At 48.8% G+C, this 27,904-nt stretch overlaps 1 protein-coding gene across 2 annotated transcripts in view; it reads right to left on the bottom strand.

The window, feature by feature from the left end:
* The window catches only part of GCN2 (protein kinase family protein), a 352,386-nt gene that overhangs the window by 46,240 nt on the left and 278,242 nt on the right, over positions 1-27,904 (bottom strand). For both annotated transcript variants that reach the window (XM_087391372.1, XM_087391373.1), the window contains 6 exons: positions 11,982-12,038; positions 11,545-11,676; positions 11,336-11,419; positions 10,466-10,574; positions 10,181-10,317; positions 2,157-2,264 (listed from right to left, as the gene is read on the bottom strand). In XM_087391372.1, the coding sequence (XP_087247498.1) occupies positions 2,157-2,264; positions 10,181-10,317; positions 10,466-10,574; positions 11,336-11,419; positions 11,545-11,676; positions 11,982-12,038 (627 nt within the window). The remainder of the gene's footprint in view (positions 1-2,156; positions 2,265-10,180; positions 10,318-10,465; positions 10,575-11,335; positions 11,420-11,544; positions 11,677-11,981; positions 12,039-27,904) is intronic.

Below are 27,904 nucleotides of genomic sequence, written 5' to 3'. Positions count from 1 at the left end.
GACCGGAACCCACCGGGGGCCAGAGGTAGTGCGGTGTGTAGGAGGGACTCGGGCAGCCCTAGGAGGAGAGGGGGGCCGTGTTTGAGGCGGTGCCTGTGGAGCAATACGTCTTGCTCCTGATCTCTGTCGTAACCTAGTACGAGCTGGTTGCTTTTTTGGCCTCTTCTTCTTCTTTGGGCAATCTCTGGCGAAGTGCTCGGAGGATCTGCAAATTCTGCACTGGTCCTGACGACCTGCAACCTCAAATCTCTGGCGAAAGAATGACCCATCGGGTCGCTGTAGCATGATGTGGTCATCTGAAATGTTAAGGTTCTCGACAAAGACCCTAACCCTAGGTACCCCATCCATCCTGACCGCCTTAGCAGCCGACGAAGGCTTGCCAGGAAGAGAGGGGATCTCTGCTATCACACCAAACCTCTCGCCAATAACTGAAAGAAGCCGGTGATAAACTGAAGGACCAGGGAACCTGATGAAGACGGAAACTCCGTGCTTGTCCTCTTCAACTGGGTCAAAGCCCAGTTGAAAGGGAAACAAAAAAATCCTCTTGTAGTCTAGAAAGAGAAACCCAGTCTGTAGCAGTCTCTCGTGACGTCCGGGGAATCTAGGCACACTTGAAAGAAACCTCGTCCCAACAAACGTACATCCTTAAGATGGGGAGCGAGGTCCTGAGGAAGTGCCGCAAGCATCCAATCTCTAGCCTGTGATCTGGAGGGGTGGGAGCCATAGATGCGTGCGAAGAGAGTCGTGGAACACTCATGCTCCAAATCCTTTTGCAATTGCTGCAGCTCGTCTTTTGAGAAAGTGATGGTTCTCGCAGCCGGTGTGTGCGGTAACAGATTGACTGAATGGGTACCCATTCGTCAATCGAGGTGGGAAAGGCCGACTCAAAACACCCAAAAGAAAACCCCGTCTGCTTTCCTGAAGCCCAGGAGACCCCCAAAAGAAAATAGGGGTACACCTGATGAAGGGAGAGGGTGAAAGGAGGGAGGGAGAGAGAGGATTGAGCAAGGAGAGGAGTCGTCGTCAAAGAAGGGAAGGGGGCAGGAGGAGGAGAGGAGGAGGGGAGAGGAGGGGAGGGTAGAGGGAGGAGTGGAGGACAGGGGGGGGGAGCAAAGAAACAGCACGGGGGGGGGGGGGCTGTGCAGGCAGCAGCGCAGGGGGGGGGGCACGCAGGTAGGCAGCAGCGCGGGGGGGAGGGGCTGCAGCAGCGTGCAGGGGAGGGGCTGGCAGCAGCACGGGGGGGGGCTGCAGCAGTGCAGGGGGTAGGGAAGGGGAGAGAGGGAGGGGAGGCGGGGGGGAGCAGCAGGTAGGGGGGAGGGGAGGGAGGAGGCAGCAAGGAGGGGAGGGAGGGGGCAGCAAGGAGGGGAGCAGGAGGGGCAGCAAGGAGGGAAGCAGGAAGGGCAGCAGGAGGAGCGGGGAGCAGCAGCCATTCCCAACAGAAATTTTAAGCCCCAACCACTTCCAAGTAATGTATGTGCCAAAGTAGAATCCTCTAATAAGACCCCTTCTCAAATTGGGGCCCTCTACTGGAACGGCATTACAAGGGCCTTAGGACTCACTTTCACAGTGAGGGGCTGGGCCCATTATATCAAGTATTCCGTTTCATACTTTGATAGGTCTGCCTGTGCTGTATGTATCCTGTTAAAAAGGTCATCTTTGACGTGTTCACTTCCTGGTACACAACTGCACAGCATCTACCACTGTAGTGTTTAAATTTGTAGTTCTGGTTATAGGTTAGCTGCCCTTGTATTTGATCTTGTCTGCTGCTAAACTGGATGACGCGTGCAGGTTTTGCAGGGGGATGATTGGAATGTGCAGGGCCCCCCAGTTGGGCATTGTTGAGAGGACTGAAGAGCTAGAGAGTCTATCTTGATCCATATATTTTCAGGAAGTCATGGTGAACCATTTTTTGGTTACACTTCTTCCTCCACAGAAAATGTGTTTGACTATGAATTATGCAATTCAGTTAGAGAGCTCATATTCAAATAGCATGGCTCGTAGTAGTAGAGGCCAACCTGAGATTATGTTGTCCCAGTAAGAACCATCCTACTTCAAAAATTTTATTTGAGAAACAGAGAAAATTAAACCAACAGAAAGATTTATAACTTACAAAAACTGAAAACTGTATTAATGATAAGAAAAGGTAATATACGAACCAGAGAGCTTGTCCAAAACTGTTGAACAAGATGATCATAGCGACCTCCCACAGCTAACAGCATTCCTGCTGATGAAGTTGCATGGCATTTACCCTTGGGTATGTGAACCTGTTTGTTAAAAAAATGAACATGATTACATGCTGCACAAATTCTCTTCACACAAAGATAAAGTTTTTTTCACCAGAAGCTTGTTTTTTGTTTTTATCCAGCAGAAACATTCCACCCATGGCTTCTGATGCACATGTGTTTCATATTTGCCATCTTACAAAATGAGAATCCAGGGTTTTTTAAAACCATAATACCAACCATGGTTTGAATTTTCCTCCATACCTGGCTGGCTGACTCCTAGTGGGACATGTTCTTACCAAAACTAAGGTTCCAGATGGATTCTCTGGTTTGTGAAGATTGAGATCACAACGGACCCTGAATGCAACCATGGTTTCCAGATGGACACGGAAACTTTATTTTTTATTTTATTTATTTTTTGCAAAAAAGAGACTTCTATTAAGTATTAAAGAAAACCGTTAGAGCAAGCTCCATACGGGAATACGGGATACACCATGCAATGCATGAAAAGGGGCTCTCAACCTCTATTGCTCAGCTGAAATCTCCTGGCATTACCAGCCGTGAAATGAAAGAAGGGAATCCCCCTCTCTCGGTGCCCATGATCTATCCACTCCCACTCTCCTGGGTCCCACTGCAACCACCTGATAGGTGCACCTCCATATAACCACAACCTCGAGGATCCCAGGGCCAAGAGCAGAGGGTCGGGGTCTAAGAACCACTGCAAGCCCGCTCCGTGGTTCACAAAACCAGCAATCCTGACAGGCTGAAAGGCAACCTTTAGAAGAATATCATCCGTGGATCTAGAGAGTATACCTCCATCCCCAACATCAAAGGCCAAAGCATCTTCCCCGAAACCTCGAAGAGCGATCACCTGTAGAGAAACTGCTGTCCTCGAAAAAGCTCCCATCCAAGTGGTGGAAGTAATAGGCACCTCAACTATCCATTCCACCGGGATGGCTGCATCTATCTGCTGAATCCTACATGCTACCCCTCTGAGGTGACTCACGGACTGTAGTCTCTGATCCTCAGGTAGCTTGATAAAAGCCTTCCAAGTGCCTACTGTGTAGGCGGGGCCTCTCTCCCATCCAGACCACTACATATAATGGGAAGTGCCCAGAGGTCTGCCATGCTCATCAAGTATACTATCGTTCCAAATGATCGGCTGCCTATCAATCTCTTCAAAGGTAGAGGGTGGAACCTTTCGAAGAGTGTTCCTGAAGCTTCCCCAAGCTTTGAGGATGGCAGTCATGAGAGGAGAGGCAGGAGACCTGAGAGAGGCGGAAGAAAAAATCCAGCGAGGGCTGTCCACCCAATCATCTCCTAAGGTAGGTGTGCAACCCTGAATGCGTCCAAAAAAGAAATCCTTCCAAGGTTCCTACCCAGGCATGAGTCCCCTCACCACCACCTTACAAAATGCCCTGACTGCAAGTTTGGGTCAATGATATTAAGTCCCCCTTCCCATGTAGGGAGAATAATGGTCTCCCAGGCCACCCTCGCTGCAACATCTGCCGTGCCATCAAGTCCACTCCAAAGAAAATTCCTGACTGGTCTAATGAGCTGAGTGATGCAATCCCTAGACCGGCACCAACAAGAACACACAAACCAAGCGGTGGCCAAGAGAACCTGATTCACTACCACAACTCTAGAGGCAAGGTTGAGTTTGGCTGAGCTCCAAAAAAGGAGCTTTTTCCTTATATTTTCTAATACTGGGGCAAACTGCTGTGCTGGAGAGATGCCCAATCCTACGTGGCATCCCAAATACGTGACAGGAACACTCGTCTGAATCCAAGAAAAGCCAATGTCAACTCCCCAGCCTGGAGTGTCCTCATCACTGATCATAAAGCCAAAGGATTTATGCCAATTGATGTGTGCCCCTGCAGCTGAGCAAAAAATATCCAAGGCTGTCTGGAAAGAATCAAGTGATTGCGAGGAGGCCTCAATAAAAATAGCAGTGTCATCAGCCAACTCATAGTCAAGAAGCTCCTGCTCCTGTCTCGAGGGAAATCTCAACCCATAAAGCTCAGCCTGAGATCTAAGGAAGATACTCATAGCTTCTGCCACAAAGAGAAAGAGGAAGGGGGTTAAAGGGCATCCCTGACGAACTGATCTGGAAATCTGAAACCTGTCACCCCTTACCCCTCCAATCAAAACCTGGCTGTGGGCTGATCTGTAAAAGGGAGGCCACCCCTCTAATCCATGCATCTGAAAATCCAAATTGTAGAAGAGTGCCCTCAAGAGAACCCCAATCTACTCTGTCATAGGCTTTCTCAAAGTCCAGGAGTAGAACTGCCAGCTTCTGCCCGCTCTGCATAGCCCACTCTGTGGCTTCCCAAAAGGAAAATATATTATCAAATATTCTCCTGCCATGCACAAAGCCTGTCTGAGTATCATGGAGAAGGTCTAGAAGAAGGGGCTGCAACCGGATGCTGATCGCCTTGGCCAGGATTTTGTACAGAGTGCCCAAAAGAGTGATGGGTCTCCAATGGGATACAAAATTCATGTTGCCACCTTTCGGGATAAGGTGTATAAGTCCCTCGTTTAGTGAGTCAGGCATCTCACCCGAGTCCCAAATGCCCTGTAGGACTAAAGTAATATGATCACCTATCATATCCCAAAAGGCTGTAAAAAAAGGAGTAAGACCATCGGAACCAGGGCATTTGCCCTTATGTAGGGCGGAGAGATCACTCATGAATTCTGTGTGGTAAAGCGTGCATCAAGTGAGCATATCATCTCTGGTGTGACCAACACAGGTAAACTCTGCCAAATCTCATCTCTAGCCACATCTTTGGCCTGTGTGTCAGAATCTCCAGAAAGAAGGGAGGCATAGAAAGTTATCGCTAAGTGCATGACAGTATCCGGATGAGACTGCAAAACGCCGTCAGAGTCAATAAGTTGCCTGACACTCTGTCTACTATGTCTGGGACCAAGTGTAGAGAAAAAGTGTTTATTGACTCTCCCTCCCATCTGTATCCAAAAGGACTCCCATGCATGGAAGGCATACTCTGCTCTCTTATCAAGCTATGTCTGCAAGTGAGCCCTTGCCGTAGCAAGGCGCTTCTGTACCCAAGCATCAGATGGTCGTTTCTGCTCCTCCCTCTGGAAGGCTGCCAATTGCCGACGGATACCAATCTCCCGCCTGATTATCTCACCTCACCGAGCACTAGCAACGGAGTGACCAAAGTCGCAGATACGGGGGTGTGCTGTGGCCACATGTGAGGGACCGGCCACCCCCCCTGCATGTGAGAAACCTATATGTCCAAGACTGCCTCTGTGAGGGTCTCATCCGTGTATAAGGCATCGGGGATCCTGATACTGTGAGACCGTCCTCTCAGATGGGGCTCTGAGATGGACAAAACTACCGAAAAATGGTCGGAAGTGGAAACACCAGGTGCAATGCAAACTGTCCCCCCTCTATCAAGAGCCCAGTCATCCACATAGAATCTGTTAATCCGCGCATCGATAGGCATCTACACCCTATGGTTATACCATGAAAAAAAAAGTAACTGAGACTGAACATGAAATGCATCATCTGACCAAACATCTCTGCCACTGAATCTGAACAAGAAGGCATCCCAAGCTGCTCTCTCGAAGAACGAATACCACCTTCTCTGCCCCCTTGCTTATTAGAAGGTGCCTCAACCATGTTGAAGTCACCTCCAATAATCCACGAATCTGCAATGTTAGCCAACGAGAGCAGCTCTTTCCAAAACAGAACACGGTCCCCTCTGTTGTTCGGAGCATAGAGGTTGAGGAAACCAACCTTACATCTGTCAATCAGAAGTAGAACCCACTGGGCCCTGGAGGGGGTAATGGTACTGTGTCCAATGATCAGAGGCCAATGATCAGAGGGAGAATAGAATCTGAAACTGATATGCATGTACCTCCTCTGGTTCCCAAGGCAGGAAGCCAAAAACTCCGGCCTGAAAGCAGCTTACCTGACTTGGAGCAATCTCTAACATCCAGTTTGTGTTCCTGAAGAAAAAGCATGTCTAGGGAACCACCTGAAACACCTAGATGGAGCTGATTCCTGATCAGCTGTCTGCGACGGCGATGAGAGATGCCGCCCAATCCCTGTATATTCCAACTGGCTATCCTCATCGGCAGGAGGAAGCGGGTTGGAATACCTTACTTGACCTGGTGGCGGAAAAAGAACCCTCCACCGGAGCTGACCTCTTGCCATACACACGAGGTCCAAGGGGAGGAAAGTCCACAGGTGAGAGAGAGAAAGATCTCTCAAGAGGGATGCCGATAACTGGCTCTCCGAAAGTGGAAGGTACAAAATCATCATCTGGGACGTCAGAGAAGTTCTCCAGAGCGGAAAAGGAGTTCCGCTGAGCCAGTCCTGGAGAGGGGGTGCAAAGGATTTCTATCGAAGCAGGGATAGAATGTAAGACCCCCTTCCCTGTATCCACAGAAGGAGGCACCTGTACTGAGTCCTGATCAAGGAGTGATGCGGATGAGGTGCCAACAACTTGGGCTGCTGAGGAAGGTACAACCTGATCCTAGGGTGGAGTCGAACAAGGCTCCTGAACACTAGTCTCCTCCTGAGGCTCCAAGGGGGTAGCCTCCGAAGCGGTGGATGTGTGATCTGAAGTAGAGGGCCAAACTGCGACTGGAACGCACCGTGGGCGAGAGGTGGTGCGGGGTGCAGGAGGGACTCGAGTAGCCCTAGGAGGGGGGGGATCCCGTGTTTGAGGTGATGCCTATGGAGCGGTAGGTCTTGCTCCTGCTCTCTGTCATAAGCTAGTACGAGCTGGTTGCTTTCTGGGCCTCTTTTTCTTCTTTGGGCAATCTCTGGCAAAGTGCCCCGAGGATCTGCAAATCTTGCAGTGGTCCTGCCGACCTGCAACCTAAAATCTCTGGCGGAAGAAGGACCCATCGGGTCGCTGTAGCATGATGTGGTCATCTGAAATATTAGGGTCGTGGACAATGATCCTAACCCTAGGTACCCCATCCATCCTGACCGCCTCAGCAGCCGAAGAGGGCTCGCCAGGAAGAGGGGGGCTCTCTGCTACCACACCAAACCTCTCTCCAATAACTGAAAGAAGCCGGTGATAAACTAAGGGGAGACCAGGGTACCTGATGAAAACAGAAACTCCTTGCTTGTCTTCTTCAACTGGGTCAAAGCCTAGTTTAAAGGAAAACAAAAAAATCCTCTTGTAGCCTAGAAATAGAAACCAGGCCTGTAGCAGAAACCTCGTCCCAACAAACGAACATCCTTAAGGTGGGGGCCGAGCTCCTAGGGAAGTGCCGCAAGCATCCAATCTCTAGCTTGTGACCTGGAGGGGTGAGAGCCATGAATGCGTGCGAAGAGAGTCATGGAACACTCATGCTCCAAATCCTTTTGCAATTGCTGTAGCTCGCCTTTTGAGAAAGTGATGGTTCTCGCGGCCGGTGTGAGCGGTAATGGATTGATTGAGTGGGAACCCATTCGTCAATCGAGGTGGAAAAGGCTGATTCAAATGCAAGGAAGAACTCCGTCCGCTTTCCGGAAGCCCAGGAGACCCCTAACGGAGAATAGGGTACTCCAGATGAGGGGAGAGGGTGAAAGGAAGGAGGGAGAGAGAAAATGAGCAGAGGAGGAATCAGCAAGGGGATAGGGGGGGCAGCAAGGAGGAGGGAGAGGAGAGGAGGGGGGAAAGAGGAGAGGAGGAGTGGAGGAGAGAGGGGGGGGGGGGGAGGGTGGGGGGAGCAGCAGGTAGGAGGGAGGGGAGGGAGGAGGCAGCGCACAAGGGGAGGCTGCACCAGCGCGGGGGGGGGGGGGGGGTGGAGCAGCGAGGGAGGGGAGGCTGGGGGTAGGGGGGAGGGGAGGGAGGAGAAGCAAGGAGGGGAGGGAGGAGGCAGGGGGAGCAGCAGGTAGGAGGGAGGGGAGTGGAGAGGCTGCGCGCGGGGGGAAGGACGCAGCGCGCAGGGGGGGGCTGCAGCAGCGAGGGAGGGGAGTCAGGGGAGGAGGCAGGGGGAGCAGCAGGTAGGAGGGAGGGGAGGGAAGAGGCTGCGCGCAGGGGGGGAGGAGGCAGCGTGCAGGGGGGGCTGCAGCAGCGAGGGAGGGGAGTCGGGGGGAGCAGAAGGTAGAGGGGAGGGGAGGGAGGAGAAGCAAGGAGGGGAGGGAAGGGGCAGCAAGGAGGGGAGCAGGAAGGAGGGCAGCAGGAGCAGCGGGGAGCCACAGAAACTTTATTTGATTGCTTCTAAAACTTCCATCACATCTTCTTCCATTTAAGCTCCTAGCAGCAGATTTGAATTTTTTCATTCATCACAAAATGCAAAATCAGCTGTATTGAATACTCTTGCTTTGCATAAGCCCCATAAAAAGACCTCACATCATTATTTTGGCTGAAACTTTCCCTAGATCTGTATATACATTCTCTAAGAGCTCCATTATAATGTGAAACTTGGCATCAGAGATGACTAGTTCATACAATCACATCTTTTGAATCAGGCCCTAGAACTTACCAAAAAGCGGGTATAAAAAGGAGCCCCCTGAAGCAGTCACATACCTTGACAACAATAGGAGAGAATGCATCACTAGGTACTAAAGACTGATAAAAACACCAATCACGTCTAGGAGAGCTTGATGTAAATACAATAGCTTCATCTGGAAGTAATAATAAAAGTGAGGTACTGATATATGGTCTAAAGCACTTCATCCGATTGCACAGTGAGAAGAATCCTCCGCCTACAACTTGGTGGCACAGTAGACAATTCATAGAATCTTACTATTTCATTTGTGGTAAGTTCTTGTAACTTTGATTTATTTGACACTCTCATAAATTTACTTGTAACTTACAGTCAGCAGACAATAAATCAGAAATTACAGCAGCAGACAATAAATCAATACATGAGATGTGTATGTGGAGATAAAAGAACAGGAAACCGCCCATGCTGGATTCTACACATACGGGGGCTGGTATGCCGAAGTTGAGTGCATGGAAGAAAATATTGATCCCATTAAGGAAAAAATCCCCCCAATTGACTGGGATTCAATGACATACTTTGTGTCAGTGAGCTGGAAACATGAGAAGTAGGCTGCAATCCACCATGTGGACCAGTATGAACTTTTACAAGTATAATATAAGCGGTACTTTTTACCATGAAAAAGGGTCTAATGCAGGTCACACACTGGAAAGACAACACCTACAAAAGCCAAATTCATTAACAATTGACATAAACATAGACATGGGAACCATCCACAAGCGATGCATGCCTTAGTCCCCGTTGCCTCAGCGACACCGTATGAGCCAAAAAAAATTTACAAAGTTTCCATAGGTGAGATTTAAAGTTATGAAACTTCAACCTGTGGGCAGGCTTTGACCAAAACAAGAAAAGCGGTGAGATGCAGACTGAAATTGTCAGATTTTGCAATGCCATTTAACAGTCTAATCATTGGAGCAGGGAACTGTCCTGCCATGGAGTAGAGCAGATAACAACATAAGATTGTGAACATATGGACATACTTAAAACGTCCCGAGTGATCCCTAACATTAAATTCTGATGCACTGACCTCAAATTTTTTCAAACTAGAAGACAGCAAGTTATTCCAAATGGTTAAGATTAAAATGATCTTGCTATTGTTTATGTCTAGTATTGGTTCCAAGAGTGCTTAGATAAACACAGTACCCTGACAGGATTAAATTTTACCACCGAAAATTGCCTCAGAAAAATTCTCGCTCATCACCAATTGTATTCAAGAATAGGTGACAATGACATTGAAAAAGAAGCTCAGAGTTTGTACTACTGTTTGATGTTTTTCTTTTCAATTCCTCAAAGATGTCTCAGAGCTATAAAATTACAAACCATGGCTTTAATGTTGAATTATTTCTTCGATACATATGTCTAGTCCATTCCAACTCAAATCTTGAATATTCCAATTTTGATGTTTCAAACAGGGCATCAAATTCCTATCATATAGAGATGCTATGCTATTCTGAAATGATTTGCCATCATAGAATCATGAAATATACCTGGAAAAATACTCCTCTATAGTATTCCTCCACTGGTGCCATTAATGCATCAACATAGACGCACTGCCCAATGCTCCAAACTCTTAAATAACTCTGAATTGCAGACAGCTCATCAATTGCAGAAGATATAAGCGCACCTGAGCAAACCTTTCCAATCAGTACATTGCAAGTATGAAGCTGTAAAGAAGCCTCAAAAGCATCATAAAGGAGATTCAAGATAGAAGTATAGCCATAAATTTGCTGGACAAAACAGTGTTCGGTACTGTTAAGAATACAAATGCTTACTGTCAGCCAAACCTCCTCGAAGTCGAGATAAAGCTTTGTCTGGGGAGCCACTCCACCTCAGTTCTACCGTTTGCAAGCGATCTACCACATTCTCTGTTAGATGAAGACCCTTAACACAGGAAATAAACAAGTTCATAGTAAATACTCCAAAGCTTCAAGCTAACAAAATTTTGAAAGAAATCCTAAGTCCTTCTCAATTTTGTTCTTAAAGAGTGCATACAACAAGCCAGGATAGCATTTAAAAGAAAGACAATTACACTATCTTCCATTTTTTCAGTCTTCTAATCAGCTCATATAGTTTACAACTCATACAAACCTATGCATGTCCAGGTCTCAAATAGTCTCCATATAACGTTTTTGCATGTTTCAGACTAATGCATTTCTTGGGCCTACAATGTATAAGAGAAAAAATTGACACCTTTTTCCTGCACCTGAAATACAACCTCTAGTTTCAAATACCGTCTTCGTTATTGAAACATTTTGAAATGAATAGCCCTTTGCGGCAGACAAATATGAAAATTATAGGCCTTTATCAATATCTAGATTCCAGGATTTGTGCACCATCGACATCAGTTAAACATGAAGTTCAAGTTTGGATTACTTAAAGCTGCTCAATCATCAGATGAAGGCCCACACTATTCACTAGGCCCATGCAAGCCCCAAAGCATCCAAGAATGACCTCAGAACTGCAATATTTAAGTAGGGACACACCCATGCCTACATCCAAAGTAAGTCATGAAAGCATTGACACTCATAAATCCTGATGATGTTCTAGTCATTTGATCAACACACTTCAAATCATGACATCCAACCCCATACCACTGTATGAGTGTATTTGTGTGCAATAAAAGTCATTTTCTCTGCCTCTACCTGCACAAGCTGCCGACGTATGTGAACCCATCTTGACTTTCTCTCAGATGACTGTGGTGGTGCCCATCCAACTGACGAGAGAAGCTGTGAGGCATTGGATCGTAAGTACTGCATTGAAACTGCCTCCAAAAACCTTCCTTAAGAAATTCCCAGTTTTGTTATGAAACTGAAAGAGGCAGACTAAATTAACACATTTACAAGAATGAAACCTTTGCAACGTCCTTTCTTTCATGTTTCTCGACACCACTCCATAACCATATTGCTTCAAGTATATTAGCATGGTTTATGCATATCTCATAGGAATCAGTGATGCCAGATTTGCGTAAGATATCTACTACAACCTGAAACAAACACAAATACAATACCATAAACCATGTGGTCTTGTTGGTCTACATTTTCTTCAATAGACCATTCTTAGGGAACAAAAAATAGCAACCTGTTATCACCTTCATAAAAAACCAAAATAAAAAGAACCTATTCAGGTATCAAAACTATCAGATAAAATTGAAAATATATCCACCCTCACCTTCGTGAAAACAGGGTTGAATGGTCCTAAATTGAGAATGTGATAGAGTTGAAATACACTGCTTTTAGGACATAAAACGTTATCTAAATCATGAGACTGCTTGAGAGAGTGGCTTGGTACCTTAATAGCTTCAGCTTCAGCTAAGCCAAAAGTTTCTCCAATAATGTCAAAATCCCCCTGCTCCCCATTGTCCCACACATGGAAGATACACCATCAACATAGCTTATTGTAGTGAAATCCAAGACGTAAGGTGATTAATAGTTGTTCAAAGTACATTTTCAAATTTGTGATCTGTGTGTGTGTGTGTGTGTGTGCGCGCGCAAGTTCTGTGATATAATCCTGGCTATCCAGAGCAAAGAGTTCAAATTGGACCACTGATGCACCCTGCAGAAGTTATGTGCATACATATATGATTGTGTTTCCCTTCTGTCTTGGGAGCAGCCCTCTGTACCATTGTATCAGTATCAGTACTGAATGCAAACTTCATTTGTCTCATAAACCTTATAGTTTTTCCCATACGATAATAAACCCAGCCTTCGCCACAAGGTAAAAGAGACAATTCATAAAAATAAGAAGCACTCTTTACGCTAAAATTTAATCCAATGAATATTGGAAGAATGTACACTCAAAGGGTTCCAAAGATTTGAAGTACATTGGGAGGATTTTTTTTTTCATGAAAAAGACTTCTATTAAGTATGAATAAAACCCCGTGAGAGAAGTTTTTTGACTTTTTATTTCATGCCATACATGTTGTATTTCCGCTTTGAGCTTCCTCCTCAAAATGAGATAGGAAAATCCAAGGTTGAGGCTGAAAATGCCACATCAAACCTGTAGCAGACTCCGAGAAGAATGGGGAGCCTCTCCATTCCTTACGGAACACAACTCTCCTAGCGGAGGCGGCTATGGAGGATGAAAGAAAGAAAGAAAGAAAGTTTATTAAAGTCTTCGGAAGACCGATGGGTCTATGAGACTGCGAAAAAACCTGAATACAATGAGCTGTGGTAGTGGAGCTACTAAACGAGCATCCACACCAATGCAGAATGCAATACAATGCAAAATGGCAGTACTAAGTCGTAAGTACAGCATAGTCATATCCCGACTATATATATATATATATATATATATATCAATCTCAGCATCATCGTCGGCATCACCATCACAGCCATCATCATCATCATCATCAGCAACAGAACATCGGGATGGATGAGGCTGTGGAAGTGGAGGCATGAGGTCAGCAATAGAGCACTGTCGCCCCCTCAAGGGTGCAGTCCTGGTACGTCTCCTGGTCATAGTTCTGTGTCTAACCAAGGCCATTGTGACCCCCGTCGGTCAGGCTCCGACCCTAAACAAGGAGGGGATGTCCCCAAGTGTGATATGTGAGTCAATCCTCTGTCTGAGCTGTCCGGTCATAGGCTCCGGGTCGCGGTCATGTCAAGGTCTTGCCTCATGGGGGTCTATGTGATCTGACTGAAAGAACTCCGTGATAGAGCTCTGAGAGGTATCAGTCAAGGGAGAAGTCTGCTCCTGTCTCCGTGCTCGGAGTATCCTATCTCGGTGTCTAAGTCTCATGAATGAAACCGACCAAACATCGCTGGTCTGGGTAAGAGAGGACACGAGCCAACATCCCATAACTATCTCTGAAGAGGCAGTAGAAACACCCTCGAATCTCATAGTAAATAGGACATCTCAATATGAAATGCCTCTCTGTCTCAACCTCCTGCATGTCACACAGTGTGCATATGTGCCTGTAGTGCTCTAAAAGGCAGGGCTGGTACATCATCCAGAAGGCACAAAGATTTGATTGAGCACATCACAAGACTCAACCAAATGCCCTTGAACCAAAGAGCCCAAGAGGAGCTACGCATCTAATAAAAGATCTGAGGCCCCAAAAGAGAGAGCCAAGCCATCCAACCCAAGGTCATGAAGAAGAAAGAGGGAACAAAAGTACTCAAAATACGGACAATCCCCTTCATATGTCTGCAATCCCTTAAACAATGCTGAATGGACTCCTCAGCAAAAAGGCATGAGGGCAAGTAGGAGCTGATCTGAACTTGGACCTCCACACGTTCACTCCAGTCCTTCCATGAATAAAAAGCCATAAGAAAATAGTAATTTTTCTATTCCCAAGGGAAATCCAAAGCCTTCTCCAAAAAGAATTCTGCAAGGCTGTAGAAATTTGAAACTTCCCAATGAAAAGCCTCCTGGTATTGCTAACCATGTAGCAAAAGAAAGGGAGGGTCTTCTCATCATTCCCTGTATCAATGCACTCCCACTCCCCAATGTCCCAATGCAAACTCTCTATGGGGACACCTCCATAAAGTCAAATCCTTCATGAACCCCAAGGGAATGTCCTCCAAGCTTGGGTCTAGCAAGCTGCTAAAAAATAATGCCCACAAGGATATCTTCATCCCTGGATCTGAATAACTTGCCCCTAGAATGAACATCAAAAACCACGGCATCCCCATTTGATCCTTGTCGAAGCCCTATGACTTGAAGAATCAGAATACCTGACCTCGTAAAAGCCACAAGCCATCTAGAGTGATGATAAGGCCTGCCATCTGTGAGACTCAATCCAAGGGTAAGGTCGTATCCATATGCTCAATTCCTCTTTCACATCTTCTAAGGTGACTTACCAGCTGAAGCTTACAACTATTTGGAAGGTTATGGAAAATTTTCACAAGCCCACGGAGGAAGGGGTCCTCTCTCCCATTTGGACAGCGTATAAATTAATATGTACCCGTTTTAGAACAAAATAAATCCAAGGCTATCCTCAAAGATGTGAGAGTCTAAGAAGTGGCCAGCAGTGTCATCAGCAACCTCACTATATGGCATCTCCTCATCTTGCCTCAGGGGAAGCCTCAACCCAATAATGTCAGCCTAAGATCTCAAAAGTTGTTCATGGCTTCAACCACGAATAAGTACAAGAAAGCGGCAAGAGGCACCCTTGTGGGCCTGATCCAGAAATCTGAAATCTCTCTCCTCTAACCCCTGTGATAAGCACTTGGCTGTCGCCTGATTTGCAAGGAAAGACACCCCTTTGATCCAAGCATATGAAAAACAAAGCCTAGTAGGATACCCTCTTGGATTTTGAGAAAGCCTATTTTGTCATAGGCTTTCTCGAAATCCAAGAGTAAAATGGATAAAACCAGGCCACACTGCATTCGATATCCTGGTACTGGCAGAGCGGGCTCCCAAACGAGGCTCAAAAACCATCAAAACCACACGAAAGTGATCTGATTCCATTCAACTATAAAAGAAAAGCAGCCCAAGCTGCTCTTTGAAGAGAGTTGATGCCACCTTCCCTTCCTCCTTTTGTATTTGAAAGCAACTCCTCCATGTCGAAGTCACCTCCATTCGGTCACTAGCACCAGGAGACGTGACATTCTCAGATGTGAGATTGGTATTCGCCAGCAATTGGCAGCCCTGCAGAGAAAAGAGCATAAACGGCCTAAAGACGCTTGGATTCAAGAGCACCTTGCTGCAGCAAGAGCTCATTAACAGGATATTGTCTTTTGATGAGTTCGATGACTTCTTGACTCACCAACCTCTTCTAGTCAACACCATGTAAATACTCCATGTGCACTCTTATTGCATCTGATTGCTCCATGTACATTTGTCACAGTCACTAACACATATTTCATTATTTTGGACTTATTTTTTGTCTTTGGACAAATCCTTAAATTCCTTTCTAAATGAAAAGTTTGCTTTATGAAATTATCATTCGAGAATCAAAAGTTTAGTTTCTTGCTCTGTGGATTGGTCCTATCTCAGTGAGCACCGGAGTTTTGGCTCCACACACATCCAAACTACTGGCAAGATAAGCCCCTGCTGCTGCTCCCCGCTCCCTCCTGCTGCCCTCCTCGCTGCTCCCTCCCTCCCCTCCTTGCTGCTTCCTCCCTCCCCCCTACCCTCGTCTCCCCTCCTCCTCTTCCGCTGCTGCAGCCCCCTTTGTGCGCTGCCTCCTCCCCCTTGCACGCTGCCTCCCCCTTGCGCGCTACCTCCTCCCCTCTGTGCGCTGCCTCCCCCCTGTGCGCTGCCTCCTCCCTCTCCTCCCCCTTGCCCCCTGCGCTGCTGCAGCACCCCCCCCGCTGCCTCCCCCTTGCACGCTACCTCCTCCCCTCTGCGCGCTGCCTCCCCCCTGCGCGCTGCCTCCTCCCTCCCCTCCCCCTTGCCTGCTGCTCCCCCCTGTGCTGCTTCTCCCCCCTGCGCTTCTGCCAGCCCCCCCCTGCGCTGCTTCAGCCCCCCCTCACTGCTGCCAGCCCCTCCCCCTCCCTCTCCTCCACTCCTCCTCTCCTCTTTCCTCCCCTCCTCTTCCTTCTTCCTCTCCCTTTGCTGCCCCCTCTTCTTCCTCTCCTCTACTTGCTGACTCCTCCTCTCCTTGCTCATTCCTCTCTCTCTCTCTCTCTCTCTCTCTCTCTCTCTCAGGCCCGTCGTTCAGCCCTTAGGCCTGTCATAGCTCAGTTTCCCCCCGCTCACCCCTCCGCTCACCCCTCGCTCACCCCTCCCGCTCACCCCTCCGCTCAGTCCCCCCGCTCACCCCTCGCTCACCCCCCCCGCTCACCCCTCCGCTCAGCCCCCCCGCTCACCCCTCGCTCACCCCTCCGCTCAGTCCCCCCGCTCACCCCCCGCTCACCCCCCCCGCTCGGCCCCCACAGCCCTCACAGCCCCCCGCTCAGCCCCCCCCCCTCGCTCACCCCTCCGCTCAGCCCCCCCGCTCACCCCTCCGCTCACCCCCCGCCCCCCCCCCCCCCGCTCACCCCCTCGCACTTGCAGCCCCGACCCCCCCCCCTTTTTTTTTTTTTTTTTTTTTTTTTGGATGGGCTGCCCCAACCCCACCTTTTTTTTTTTTTTTTTGGGCAGCCCCAACCCCAACTTTTCTTCCCGCTTTTCAATGTTGCTGGCTTCCCGTAATTAAAAATGGCCGACACCGTCAAGCATGTTACAGAAGCAGCAACAGCAGCAACATCAATGGCCGCCACGACCGAGATGCTACACTATAGTAGAAGAGGACTCGCATCTTCTACAAAGGACAGCGCACTGCCTGCACTTGCCGCACTCCCAGTCGCAGGTACACTGGTTTCAGCTCCATTGTCCCATCTTCCGCCCAGCGCAGTGCCCGCACTCCCAGTCGCAGGTTCACCGGTTTCAGCTCCATTATCTCATCTTTCGCCCATAGCTACTTTGTACCCGCAGTTTTTTTCACCCCTCCCCTCTCAGGTTCCTTCTTCTCCTACCCCTTCTCCACCCTTTTTTCTCTCCCTCTCACAGCCCTCTGTCACCTCTTCCCCTTTGTTGCCTATTTTACCTACTTTGCCAGAGGTTACCTCCTCCTCATCCTCTCTACAGACTTTACCCATCCCCTCCTCTCCTTCCCCGGTACCCGTTTTCTCTCCCCCTTTCCAGCCTTCTCCTTCATCCCCGCTACCCACCTTACCGGTTTCCCCCCTGTCTCCCTCTCTTTCTCCTTCCATGCCTTGCACTGTTTGTCCTTGCCGCCACATCCTGCCAGAGCTTCAGCACTTTGAGACCCATCTCCGAGCTGCACTTCAGATGCTTCACAGAAAGGACGAGACCATTTCTCTACTTACAGCTCAAGTTGCATCTCTTGCTGATCGAGTGACACAGCAGGATCGGGAGGTCTTATCTATTAGGACAGATCTTCAGGTCTTACAGGCGACCCATAGGACTCTTGCTGGAGAGATTCATGGACACATAGAGCGAGTGCAGCAGATCGAGACTCGCGTTCAGCACATGGATACATCTCCCACTACAGCAGTAGCAGCGGTTGAGGAGCGTTTGACCTCCCTTCAGACAGAGGTCCAGAGAGCCACAGAGTGGGTGGATGTCGTCCGCCGTCAGCCATCACAGCCTCAGAGATCTACTGTATCAGCTACATTGGTCGAGTCACAGCAGAGGGCCACAAAGGCCCTCAACATTCGCATTCGTGGTATCTTGCCCTCGGCGACAGAGTCCACGATGACACAGGCTGTGACCTTTGTCTCTCAGACATTGGGAGTTCAGGATCATGGCATAGTAGGAGCATATAGAGTCGGGAGGGATCCTACTAGAGAGCAGCCCCTCATTATAAGATTCAGAGATGCCCAGGCACGTCTAGCTGCCCTCAGGAGGAGAGGGACACTCAGAGACCACCCACAGATTTCCATGGACGAGGATCTGACTCAGATACAGGTTGAGGAGCGCAAGGCGCTCATGCCTCAGAGAGATGCAGCCCGAGCTCAGGGCAAGTGGGCAGTGATTAGGGATGGCAGACTCATCACAGGCACCTTGAGGCGTGCTCCCACAGTGCTTAGAGATGGCAGACCAGCAGATACAACCCCACCTCCACCTCCACCTCCTGCCCCGTCCGCTTGACGGGACAGGGCCCATGGGACACACCACCCGTCAGATAGTCTACGCATCGCTGTATGGAACTGCAATGGTTCTTTTACAGCACAACCAGGCAATCTACGGGGGGCATTCTTTGGGAGAGATATCATCTTTTTCACGGAGACACACGAGAGTCCAGAGAGACCTTTGCCACGAGTGACAGGGTATACATGGAGATCTGCCTTCAGGCAGCACGCCCGGACATTTGGAGTGAGAGGATCTGGAGGAGTGGCCATTTTGTACAGAGAGCATCTCGATCGGATCATCACAGTGGAGAGAGCAGATTCACATGCCCGATTCTTGTGGGTACGCATCTGCCGCAGGGCCCCTCAGCGAGATCTTTTTATTGCAGTTTGCTACTTCCCCCCGGCGCAGTCGATCTATTCTTCCACTGGACCAGGCCAGTCCATATTTGAGGATCTCTCAGCGGACATTGCAGATTTTTCACGTCGCGGAGAAGTCATCCTTTTAGGAGACTTCAACGCGAGGACCTCAGACAGACAGGCCTTCACTTATGACTTCATGGAGGATCCGGTCATACTCCCAGCATTTCACGATGATAGCCTCTGTCGGACTTCATCAGACTGCACAGTACAGCCCACAGATCAGGGACGTCAGCTACTGGAGCTCCTCACCTCGCACAGTATGGTCATTTATAACGGCTTGTCCAGGTGGCCACAGTCTTCCATGCCTACATTCTCTTCTGCTTCTGGGCGTGGTACTAGCGTGATCGACTACATCATAGGTCCCCCGACTCTAGTCCCTTCCATCCATAGCCTTACTGTTAGCCCCTTCATGCCCTCTGCCGACCATGCACTCATCCACTTTACTTTGACTCATGTCTCCCATGACCCACCTCCCCCTCGTTATCACGACCGCCAACCCTACTACGAGGTTCATTTCGACCACCAGTTCGATGATGTATATAGCCAGAACCTCAGCCGCCTACTCCGTCCTCATCTATTAGATGCTCTACCATCCACGCGGGACCGGTGGGAACTTGTACATACTTCACTTGTTTCTACCGCTCACATGTCGTTCCCTGCCACATGTCATTCGTCTAGTCCCCCATCGGTTGGTCTTGTTCCTTGCAACGGTTGGTATGACGAGGAGTGTAAGGAACTCCGCAGGAAACTTAACCTTGAGACCAAGGAGAAGTCTCCCCTCCTTGCCGAAACCAAGAGAGACTACAAGTGGTTGGTTAGGCGCAAGAAACGCCAATTTCTAGCCCGGAATGAGGAGGAGCTGAGAAGCTTGCTTTTCAGCTGTGACTCCAAGGAATTCTGGAGAAAATTCCTCCGCTCGAAGTCTCAGAGCCCCCTCACAGATCCACGTGTTTGGTCTGCATATACTTCAGCTCTATACGATGTTCCAGATCAGCCAGATATCGATTTATCCCACTCCCCTAGGCCAGCTTCATCTAGTCTCTTCACACCGGAGAGTGTCCGTGCAGCAGTCCACCGATTGAAGAACGGGAGAGCTAAGGATCATGATGGATTGCAAGCGGAGTATGTAATCCATGGGATTGATACCTTAGCTTTTGTTCTCTCCCGTCTCTTCAATGAGTCTCTTTGTACAGGCCTACCATAGTCCTGGTTAGGCAATACCATAGTACCTATCCACAAGTCGGGGGACCCTATGGAGCCGTCGAATTACAGGACCATCATGATTGGCCACGTTATGGCCAAGATCTATGCATCAGTTTTGGAAAGCCGTATAAATGACCATGCCGAGACGACAGGACTCAGAGCCAGAGGACAGGCTGGATTTCGCAGGGATCATTCGACGCTTGACCACATTCTCACACTCAGGGCACTAGTAGAGGAGGCGAAGTCACGAAGGCAACGGCTTTATTGTTGCTTCGTGGACTTCAGGAAGGCATTTGATACAGTTCCGCAATTCAGATTGTTTCAGAGGATTCGCGAGATGGGCTTCAGTGGAGAAACACAGTGGGCTATCATGGCTTTGTATGAGAGGGTCACTGGTCGGGTTCGGACACGTGAGGGGCTCTCAGAGGAGGTATGCAGCACGATTGGGGTAAAGCAGGGTTGCCCGCTCTCTCCTACTCTCTTTGGACTATATATTGATGAGCTAGAGATGTTCGTACAGATGACAGGCGGTGTGGGCTCTACTCTCTCAGGATCCTCCATTCCTATCCTCCTGTATGCGGACGATGTGGTTCTCATTTCCTCTACTGCTCAGGGCCTCCAGGCACATATTGAGGCACTCCACAGGTTTTGCCAGGACAGGGGATTGACCGTAAACCTTGGCAAGACCAAGGTTATGGTTTTCAACACCTCTGATCGTATCTACAGCACGGATGAGTTTTGCTTCACTTATGACGGACAGCCCATTGAGCTTGTTAGAGAGTACACTTATTTGGGGGCAGTTTTCAGGGGACCGATCTTTACCATGACATATGCAGCACGAGATAGGATTAGCAAAGGGTATGCTTCGTTGGCTCATCTTGAGCGTCAGTGTTTTCAGTCCCACTTTCAGCATCCCGATACGAAATCCCTGCTATTTGACACATTGGTGAGACCAGCTGCGATGTATGCAGCTCCTTTCTAGGCAGGAGACCTTGGCGCTGCAGATTGGAGACGAGTAGAGAGGTTACAGATCATCATGTTCTCTCGGCTCATTAGGGCCAAGGCTACAGTTCCGCACGAGATCATGCTAGCAGAGTTTGGAGCTACTCCCCTTGCATTGGATGCAGCGTTTCAGTCGGTCATGTATTTGCACAGGGTTAGGGAGTTTGGAGACTCAGCAGCAGGCAGAGCTCGGTTGCCATGGTTAGCACTTGCATCTTCTATGGAGTTGGCACGATCTGGGGCCCGATACTGCTGGTACTTCAGACTCACTAGGTGGCTCACATCTCTTGGACTAGACATGGATAGACTGCCTCCCTTCCGATACAGCATAGATGCCCCTTATCTCGAGTTGACTCGCCACGAGCTTAGTCAGGTCACGAGAGCAGACTTGCTGCAGCTTCATACGTACCGCACTTGGATTTATCCCACGCAGCTTCCGACGAAGATGGCCACATATCGTGACCACTTCCTTCGGATCTCAGAGGATGGATTTGTCATTCCACCAGGCTACACAGGTATCCACATGTCCCACTCACTGAGGATTGCCCTTGGCCAGCTTAGAGTCTCTTCGCATCAGCTCGAGATAGAGGCTGGTAGGATGCGACGCATGGAGGATGGACGGCGTCCAGGCCGAGAGACCAGGATCTGCCCTTGTTGCAACATGGGAGAGGTGGAGTCAGAGGAGCACTTCATTTGCAGATGCCCGCTATATTATGAGATCAGAGGGAGATTCCACTGTCTCTTCACGGATGGCTTTGGACCTCTCTCACGAGTGATGGATTATGAGGATCAGCATTGCCTAGCTCTTTATGTCAGGGAGGCCACTATGCTTCGACGACACTACCTCAGAGACCATCAGCACAGACCGGAGCGTGATAGAGCCCAGCCCGATAGAGCTCAGACACACGCTATACCAGATGACAGGTATCAGGAGGAGCACGAGGAGGTCAGAGCTCACACAGGACACATGCCTCCACCCTGTGGATGTACATATGAGATGGTTTGTAGACGCCGCAGGATCTTGTTACATAGGGGACGTACTCGCCGCTTCATCTCCAGACGATCCAGGATGATGGCAGCTTTTCGGAGGAGACTTACTCATGGAGATCTCGCCCTACCAGCCGCTCACCTCACTTTTGCTCAGATTTGTACTCTCATAGCAGGAGGCAGAGTCGATGGACAGGATTTCCAGTATTATTTTGGTTCTCAGACTCCGTGATACATGGACTTGTATCTTTGCATTGACATATTGTACTCATCCCCCCATTTTGCACCCAGGGGCGGTTTCCTTGCATCTAGCTTACTTTGTATTTAGGCTCGGATTTGACATTATGTACTTTCACTTGCATTGTATTGCGTAGCACTTAGATGATATTCGACGATGCCTCTTCTTTGTGGCACGTTGATTTTGTGCTATCTTGTACGCAGAGTTCTTGATGTCCCATGGGCCCATTTTGGCCTTTAGTGGACAATAATACACTTTCTTTCTTTCTTTCTTTCTTTCTCTCCTTCCTTTCACCCTCTCCCCTCATCTGGAGTACCCCTATTTTTGTTAGGGGTCTCCTGGGCTTCAGGAAAGTGGACGGAGTTCTTTTTTTGGTTTTGAATCGGCCTTTCCCACCTCGATTGACGAATGGGTTCCCATTTAGTCAATCCGTTACCGCCCACACCGGCCGCGAGAACCGTCACTTTCTCAAAAGACGAGCTGCAGCAGCTCCGAAAGGATTTGGAGCATGAGTGTTCCACTACTCTCTTCGCACGCATCCATGGCTCCCACCCCTCCAGGTCACAAGCTAGAGATTGGATGCTTGCGGCACTTCCCCAGGAGCTCGCCCCCCACCTTAAGGATGTTCGTTTGTTGGGACGAGGTTTCTTTCAAGTGTGCCTAGATTCCCCGGACATCACGAGAGACCTGCTACAGGCCAGTTTTCTTTTTCTAGGCTTCAGGAGGATTTTTTTGTTTCCCTTTCAACTGGTCTTTGACCCAGTTGAAGAGGACAAGCAGGGAGTTTCTATTTTCATCAGATTCCCTAGTCTTCCCTCAGTTTATCACCGGCTACTTTCAGTTATTGGCGAGAGGTTTGGTGTGGTAGCAGAGATCCCACCTCTTCCTGGCAAACCTTCTTCGGCTGCTGAGGCGGTCAAGATGGATGGGGTACCTAGGGTTAGGGTCATTGTCCAGGACCCCAATATTTCAGATGACCACATCATGCTACAACGACTCAATGGGTCCTTCTTCCGCCAGAGATTTGAGGTTGCAGGTCGGCAGGACCAGTGCAGGATTTGCAAATCCTCGGGGCACTTCGCCAGAGATTGCCCAAAGAAGAAAAAGAGGCCGAGAAAGCAACCAGCTCGTACTAGCGTACGACAGAGAGATGGAGCAGGACCTACCGCTCCACAGGCACCGCCTCAGACACGGGCTCCCCCCTCTCCCAGGCCAGTCCTTCACATGTGGCCACAGCACTTGCCAGTATCAGCGACTTTTATCACTCCGTTGCTAGTGCTCGACGAGGTGAGGTACTTAGGCCGGAGGTTGGTATCCGCTGGCAGTTGGCAGCCTTAAAGAGAGAGGAGCAGAGACGACCATCAGATGCTTGGATACAGGAGCGCCTTGCTGCGGCAAGGGCTCACTTGCAGACATTGCTTGATCAGAGAGTAGAGTATGCCTTCCATGCACGGGAGTCATTTTGGATACAGATGGGAGGAAGAGTCAATAAACACTTTTTCTCTACACTTGGTCCCAGACATAGTAGAGAGAGTGTTAGGCAGCTTATTAACTCCGACAGCGTATTGTAGTCTCATCCGAATACCGTCTTGCACTTAGCGACAGCTTTCTATGCCTCCCTCCTTTCCGCAGATCCTGACACACAGGTCAGAGATGTGGCTAGAGAGGAAGTTTGGCAGAGTTTACCTGTGTTGGTCTCACCAGAGATGATATGCTTACTTGATGCACGCTTTACCAACACAGAATTCAAGTCTGCCCTCTCCGCCCTTCATAAGAGAAAATGCCCTGATTCCGATGGTATTACTCCTTTCTTTATAGCCTTTTGGGATATGATAGGTGATCCTATTACTTCAGCCTTGCAGGGCATTTGGGACTCGAGTGAGATGCCTGACTCACTGACTGAGGGACTCATACACCTTATCCTGAAAGATGGCAACAGGAATTTTGTATCCCATTGGAGACCCATCACTCTGTTGGGCACTTTATACAAAATCCTTGCCAAGGCGATCAGCATCCGATTGCAGCCCCTTCTTCCAGACCTCATCCATGATACTCAGACAGGCTTTGTGCATGGCAGGAGCATATTTGACAATATCTTTTCCTTTTGGGAAGCCATTGAGTGGGCTATGCAGAGCCGGCAGAGGCTGGCAGTTCTACTCCTGGACTTTGAGAGGGGTGGCCTCCCTTTATAGATAAGCTCACAGCCAGTTTTGATTGGAGGGGTAAGGGGTGACAGATTTCAGATTTCCAGATCAGTTCGTCAGGGATGCCCTTTAGCCCCCTTCCTCTTTCTTTTTGTGGCAGAAGCTATGAGTATCTTCCTTAGATCTCAGGCTGAGCTTTTTGGGTTGAGATTGCCCTTGAGATAGGAGCAGGAGCTTCTTGACTGTGAGTTGGCTGATGACACTGCTATATTTAATGAGGCCTCTTCATAGTCACTTGATTCTTTCCGGACAGCCTTGAATATTTTTTGCTCAGCTGCAGGAGCACACATTAACTGGCATAAATCCTTCGGCTTTTGGATCAGTGATGAGGAAACCCCAGACTGGGGAGTTGACTTTGGCTTTTCCTGGATTTAGAGGGGTGTTCCTGTCAGATATCTGGGATGCCAGGTAGGGTTGGGCATCTCTCCAGCACAACAGTTTGCCCCAGTACTAGAAAGTTTAAGGAAAAAGTTACTTTTTTGGAGCTAAGCCCAACTCGACCTTGCCTCTAGAGTTGTGGTAGTGAACCAGGTTCTTTTGGCCAACGCCTGGCTTGTGTGTTCTTGCTGGTGCCGGTCTAGGGATTGCATCGCTCAGCTCATTAGACCAGTCATGAATTTTTTATGGAGTGGACTTGATGGCACAACAATTCAGGCTTGCACACCAACCTTGGGAGATGATTGGGTGGACAGCCCAAGATGGATTTTTACTTCAGCCCCACTCAGATCTCCTGCCTCTCCTCTCATGTCTGCCATCGTTAAAGCTTGGGGGAGCTTCAGGAACACTCTTCGTAGGGTTCCGCCCTCTACCCTAGAAGAGATTAATAGGCAGCCGGTCATTTGGAATGATAGTATACTTGATGAGCATGGTAGACCACTGGGCACTTCCCATTACATGCAGTGGTCTAGATGAGAGAGAGGCCCCACCTACACAGTAGGTACTTGGAAGGCATTTATCAGGCTACCTGAGGATCAGAGACTGCAGTCCGTGAGTCACCTCAGAGGGGTAGCATGCAGGATTCAGCAGATAGATGCAGCCATCCCGGTGGAATGGGCAGTTGAGTTGCCTTTTACTTCCACCACTTGGATGGGAGCTTTTTCGAGGACAGCAGTTCCTCTACAGGTGATGACTCTTCGAGGTCTCGGAGAAGATGCAATGGTCTTTGACGTTGGGGATAGAGGTATACTCTCTAGATCCACGGATGATATTCTTCTAGAGGTTGCCTTTCAGCCTGTCAGGATGGCTGGTTTTGTGGACCATGGAGCGGGCTTGGAGTGGTACTTAGACCCTGACCCTCTGCTTTTAGCCTTGGGATCTTGGAGGTTGTGGTTGTATGGAGGTGCACCTATCAGGTGCTTGCAGTGGGACCCAGGAGAGTGGGAGTGGATAGATCATGGACACCGAGAGAGGGGAATTCCCTTTTTTCGTTTCACGGTTGGTAATGCCAGGAGATTTCAGCTGAATAGTAGGGGTTGGGTTCCCTCCAGAGCCCCCCATTCGGAGAGCTTCTTCATCACTGCAGATTTGTGTAGGAATTTCTGGAGGAGGCTCTGGAAATCCCTCAGAAATAGAAAGATCACTCTTTTCTTTTGGCTTTCTATTCATGGAGGGATTGTAGTGAACCTGTGGAGATCACATTTTGGGGCTGATCCCACTTGCCCTCGCTGTCATTCTGCAGAGGAGTCAGTGCGACATTGCCTTTGGGATTGTAGTCAAGCGAGGACTATTTGGAAAGGGGTTGCGAGGATACTCAGCATTTTTCATACTTCCCCTTTCTTCATGACTTGGGGCTCGGTCGCATGGTTATCCCTTACTGGGCCCCAGGTGTTTTATGAGGGTGAGCCTTCTTCTTGGGCACTCTCGGTCCGCCGGCAAGTGATAGAGCCATGTTCTCTTCAGGATGTACCACTTACTCCCTTCAAGGCTTCTCATGCTTCAGTGGACACCTCTTGGGAGATATTGGCTAGCATTTCCTCTTGGCACATTTGGAGAGCCAGATGTACAGAGGCCTTGGATGGCACCCAGATACACCCTTCACAGGTGTTCACGGGTATTTGGACTGACACGGTTCACACTTTGATAGCCATTTGGGCTAGCATGCAGGGCCCTTCATGGGTAGCCTCTTCTAGAAGGACTGTTTTTCTTTAAGTTTGGAAGGGTTCTCCCTTTTTCTCGGAGGTTTCTACTGGATTGAGATGGCACTATCAGCCCCAATTCTTTCTTTTTGGCTCTTGAGCTTTTCATGCATTGCATGGTGTATCCCGTATGGAGCTTGCTCTAACGGTTTTCTTTAATACTTAATAGAAGTCTCTTTTTGGGGGAGGGGGAAAAAAAAACACATAATAAATTTCGTAATTTCTCTCTATAATATTGCACTATTAATGCAAAAACTAGTCTTAAACCTAGTTTTCAAGAAAGAGACTTCTATTAAGTAAGAGAAAAAACCCGCGAGAGCAAGCTCAAAGCGGAATACATCATGAAATCATGAGGATAAATAAAACCCCCTCAGAGTGAGGTGGAAAACAACTAGGGCTGAGGCTGAAAGTGCCACCTCAACCCTGTAGTAGTCTCAGAGAATAAATGGCAACCCAGGGAGGGGTGGGATCTCAGCAACCGTGCCAAAATGCTCCCCAATAACAGAAAGAAGTCGATGGTAAACCTGGGGAAGCCCGGGAAATCTGATGAAGAGCAAAAATATTTCCTTATCTGCCTCCACTGGGTCGAAACGAATATCAAAGGCGTCAAAGAAAATCTTCCTGTGTCCCACGTGTAAAAACTCAGCTTTGAGCACAGTGCTCGCAGCCTCTGGAGTATCAAAAACAACCTGGAAAAAACCTCGAGGTCTGGGGGGAGAGCCGCAAGCATCCAGTCTCTGGCTTGGGATCTGGAGGGGAGAAAGACTTCTCAGATCTTCAGGTGATATTCTTTTGGAGGTTGCCTTCCAGCCTGTTAGGATTGCAGCTAACATGGAGTGGGGCACAAATTCACAGTGGTATCTAGATCCCGACCCTCTTCTGTTGGCACTTGGGTCTTGGAGACTTTGGTTGTATGGTGGTTCGCGCATTAGGTTCTTGCATTGGACCCTGGGGAATGGGAATGGATTGACGAAGGGCACCGAGAGAAGAGCATCCCCTTCTTTCATTACACAGTCAGAGATGCCAGGAGACTTCAGCTTAGTTGTAGAGGTTGGCGGCCTTCCAGAGCTCCATATTGGGATTCTTTTCGGATTCCTGCAGAGATGCAAAGGAACTTTTGGAGGAGGCTCTGGAAATCCCTCAAGAATAGAAAGATCACTCTTTTCTTTTCACACAGGGATTGCACTGAATCTGTGGAGATCCAGGTTCGGGGCTGACCCTACTTGTCCTCGACCACACAACAGTTGAGTCAGTTCAGCATTGCCTTTGGGAGTGCAAACAGGCAAGGGCGATTTGAAAGGGTGTTGCTAGGATTCTTTATATTTTTCATAGAGCACCCTTCTTCATGACCTGGGGATTACTGGCATGGTTATCTCTCACTGGCCCTCGTGTTTTTCGAGGGACATGACTCAGCTTCAGTCTTCATTATACAACGACACTTTGTGGACTAATGTTTCCTTCAGGATGTTCCTTTCACTCATGCCTCGGTAGACACATCATG

Source organism: Dipteris shenzhenensis, chromosome 20 (assembly GCF_047967505.1).
Source record: "Dipteris shenzhenensis isolate YYH24624 ecotype China chromosome 20, Dip_SZ_1.0, whole genome shotgun sequence".
In the NCBI taxonomy this organism is placed as follows: domain Eukaryota; kingdom Viridiplantae; phylum Streptophyta; class Polypodiopsida; order Gleicheniales; family Dipteridaceae; genus Dipteris; species Dipteris shenzhenensis.
The sequence above is the reverse complement of the archived record's forward strand: the minus strand, read 5'-3'. Positions and strand labels throughout refer to the sequence as shown.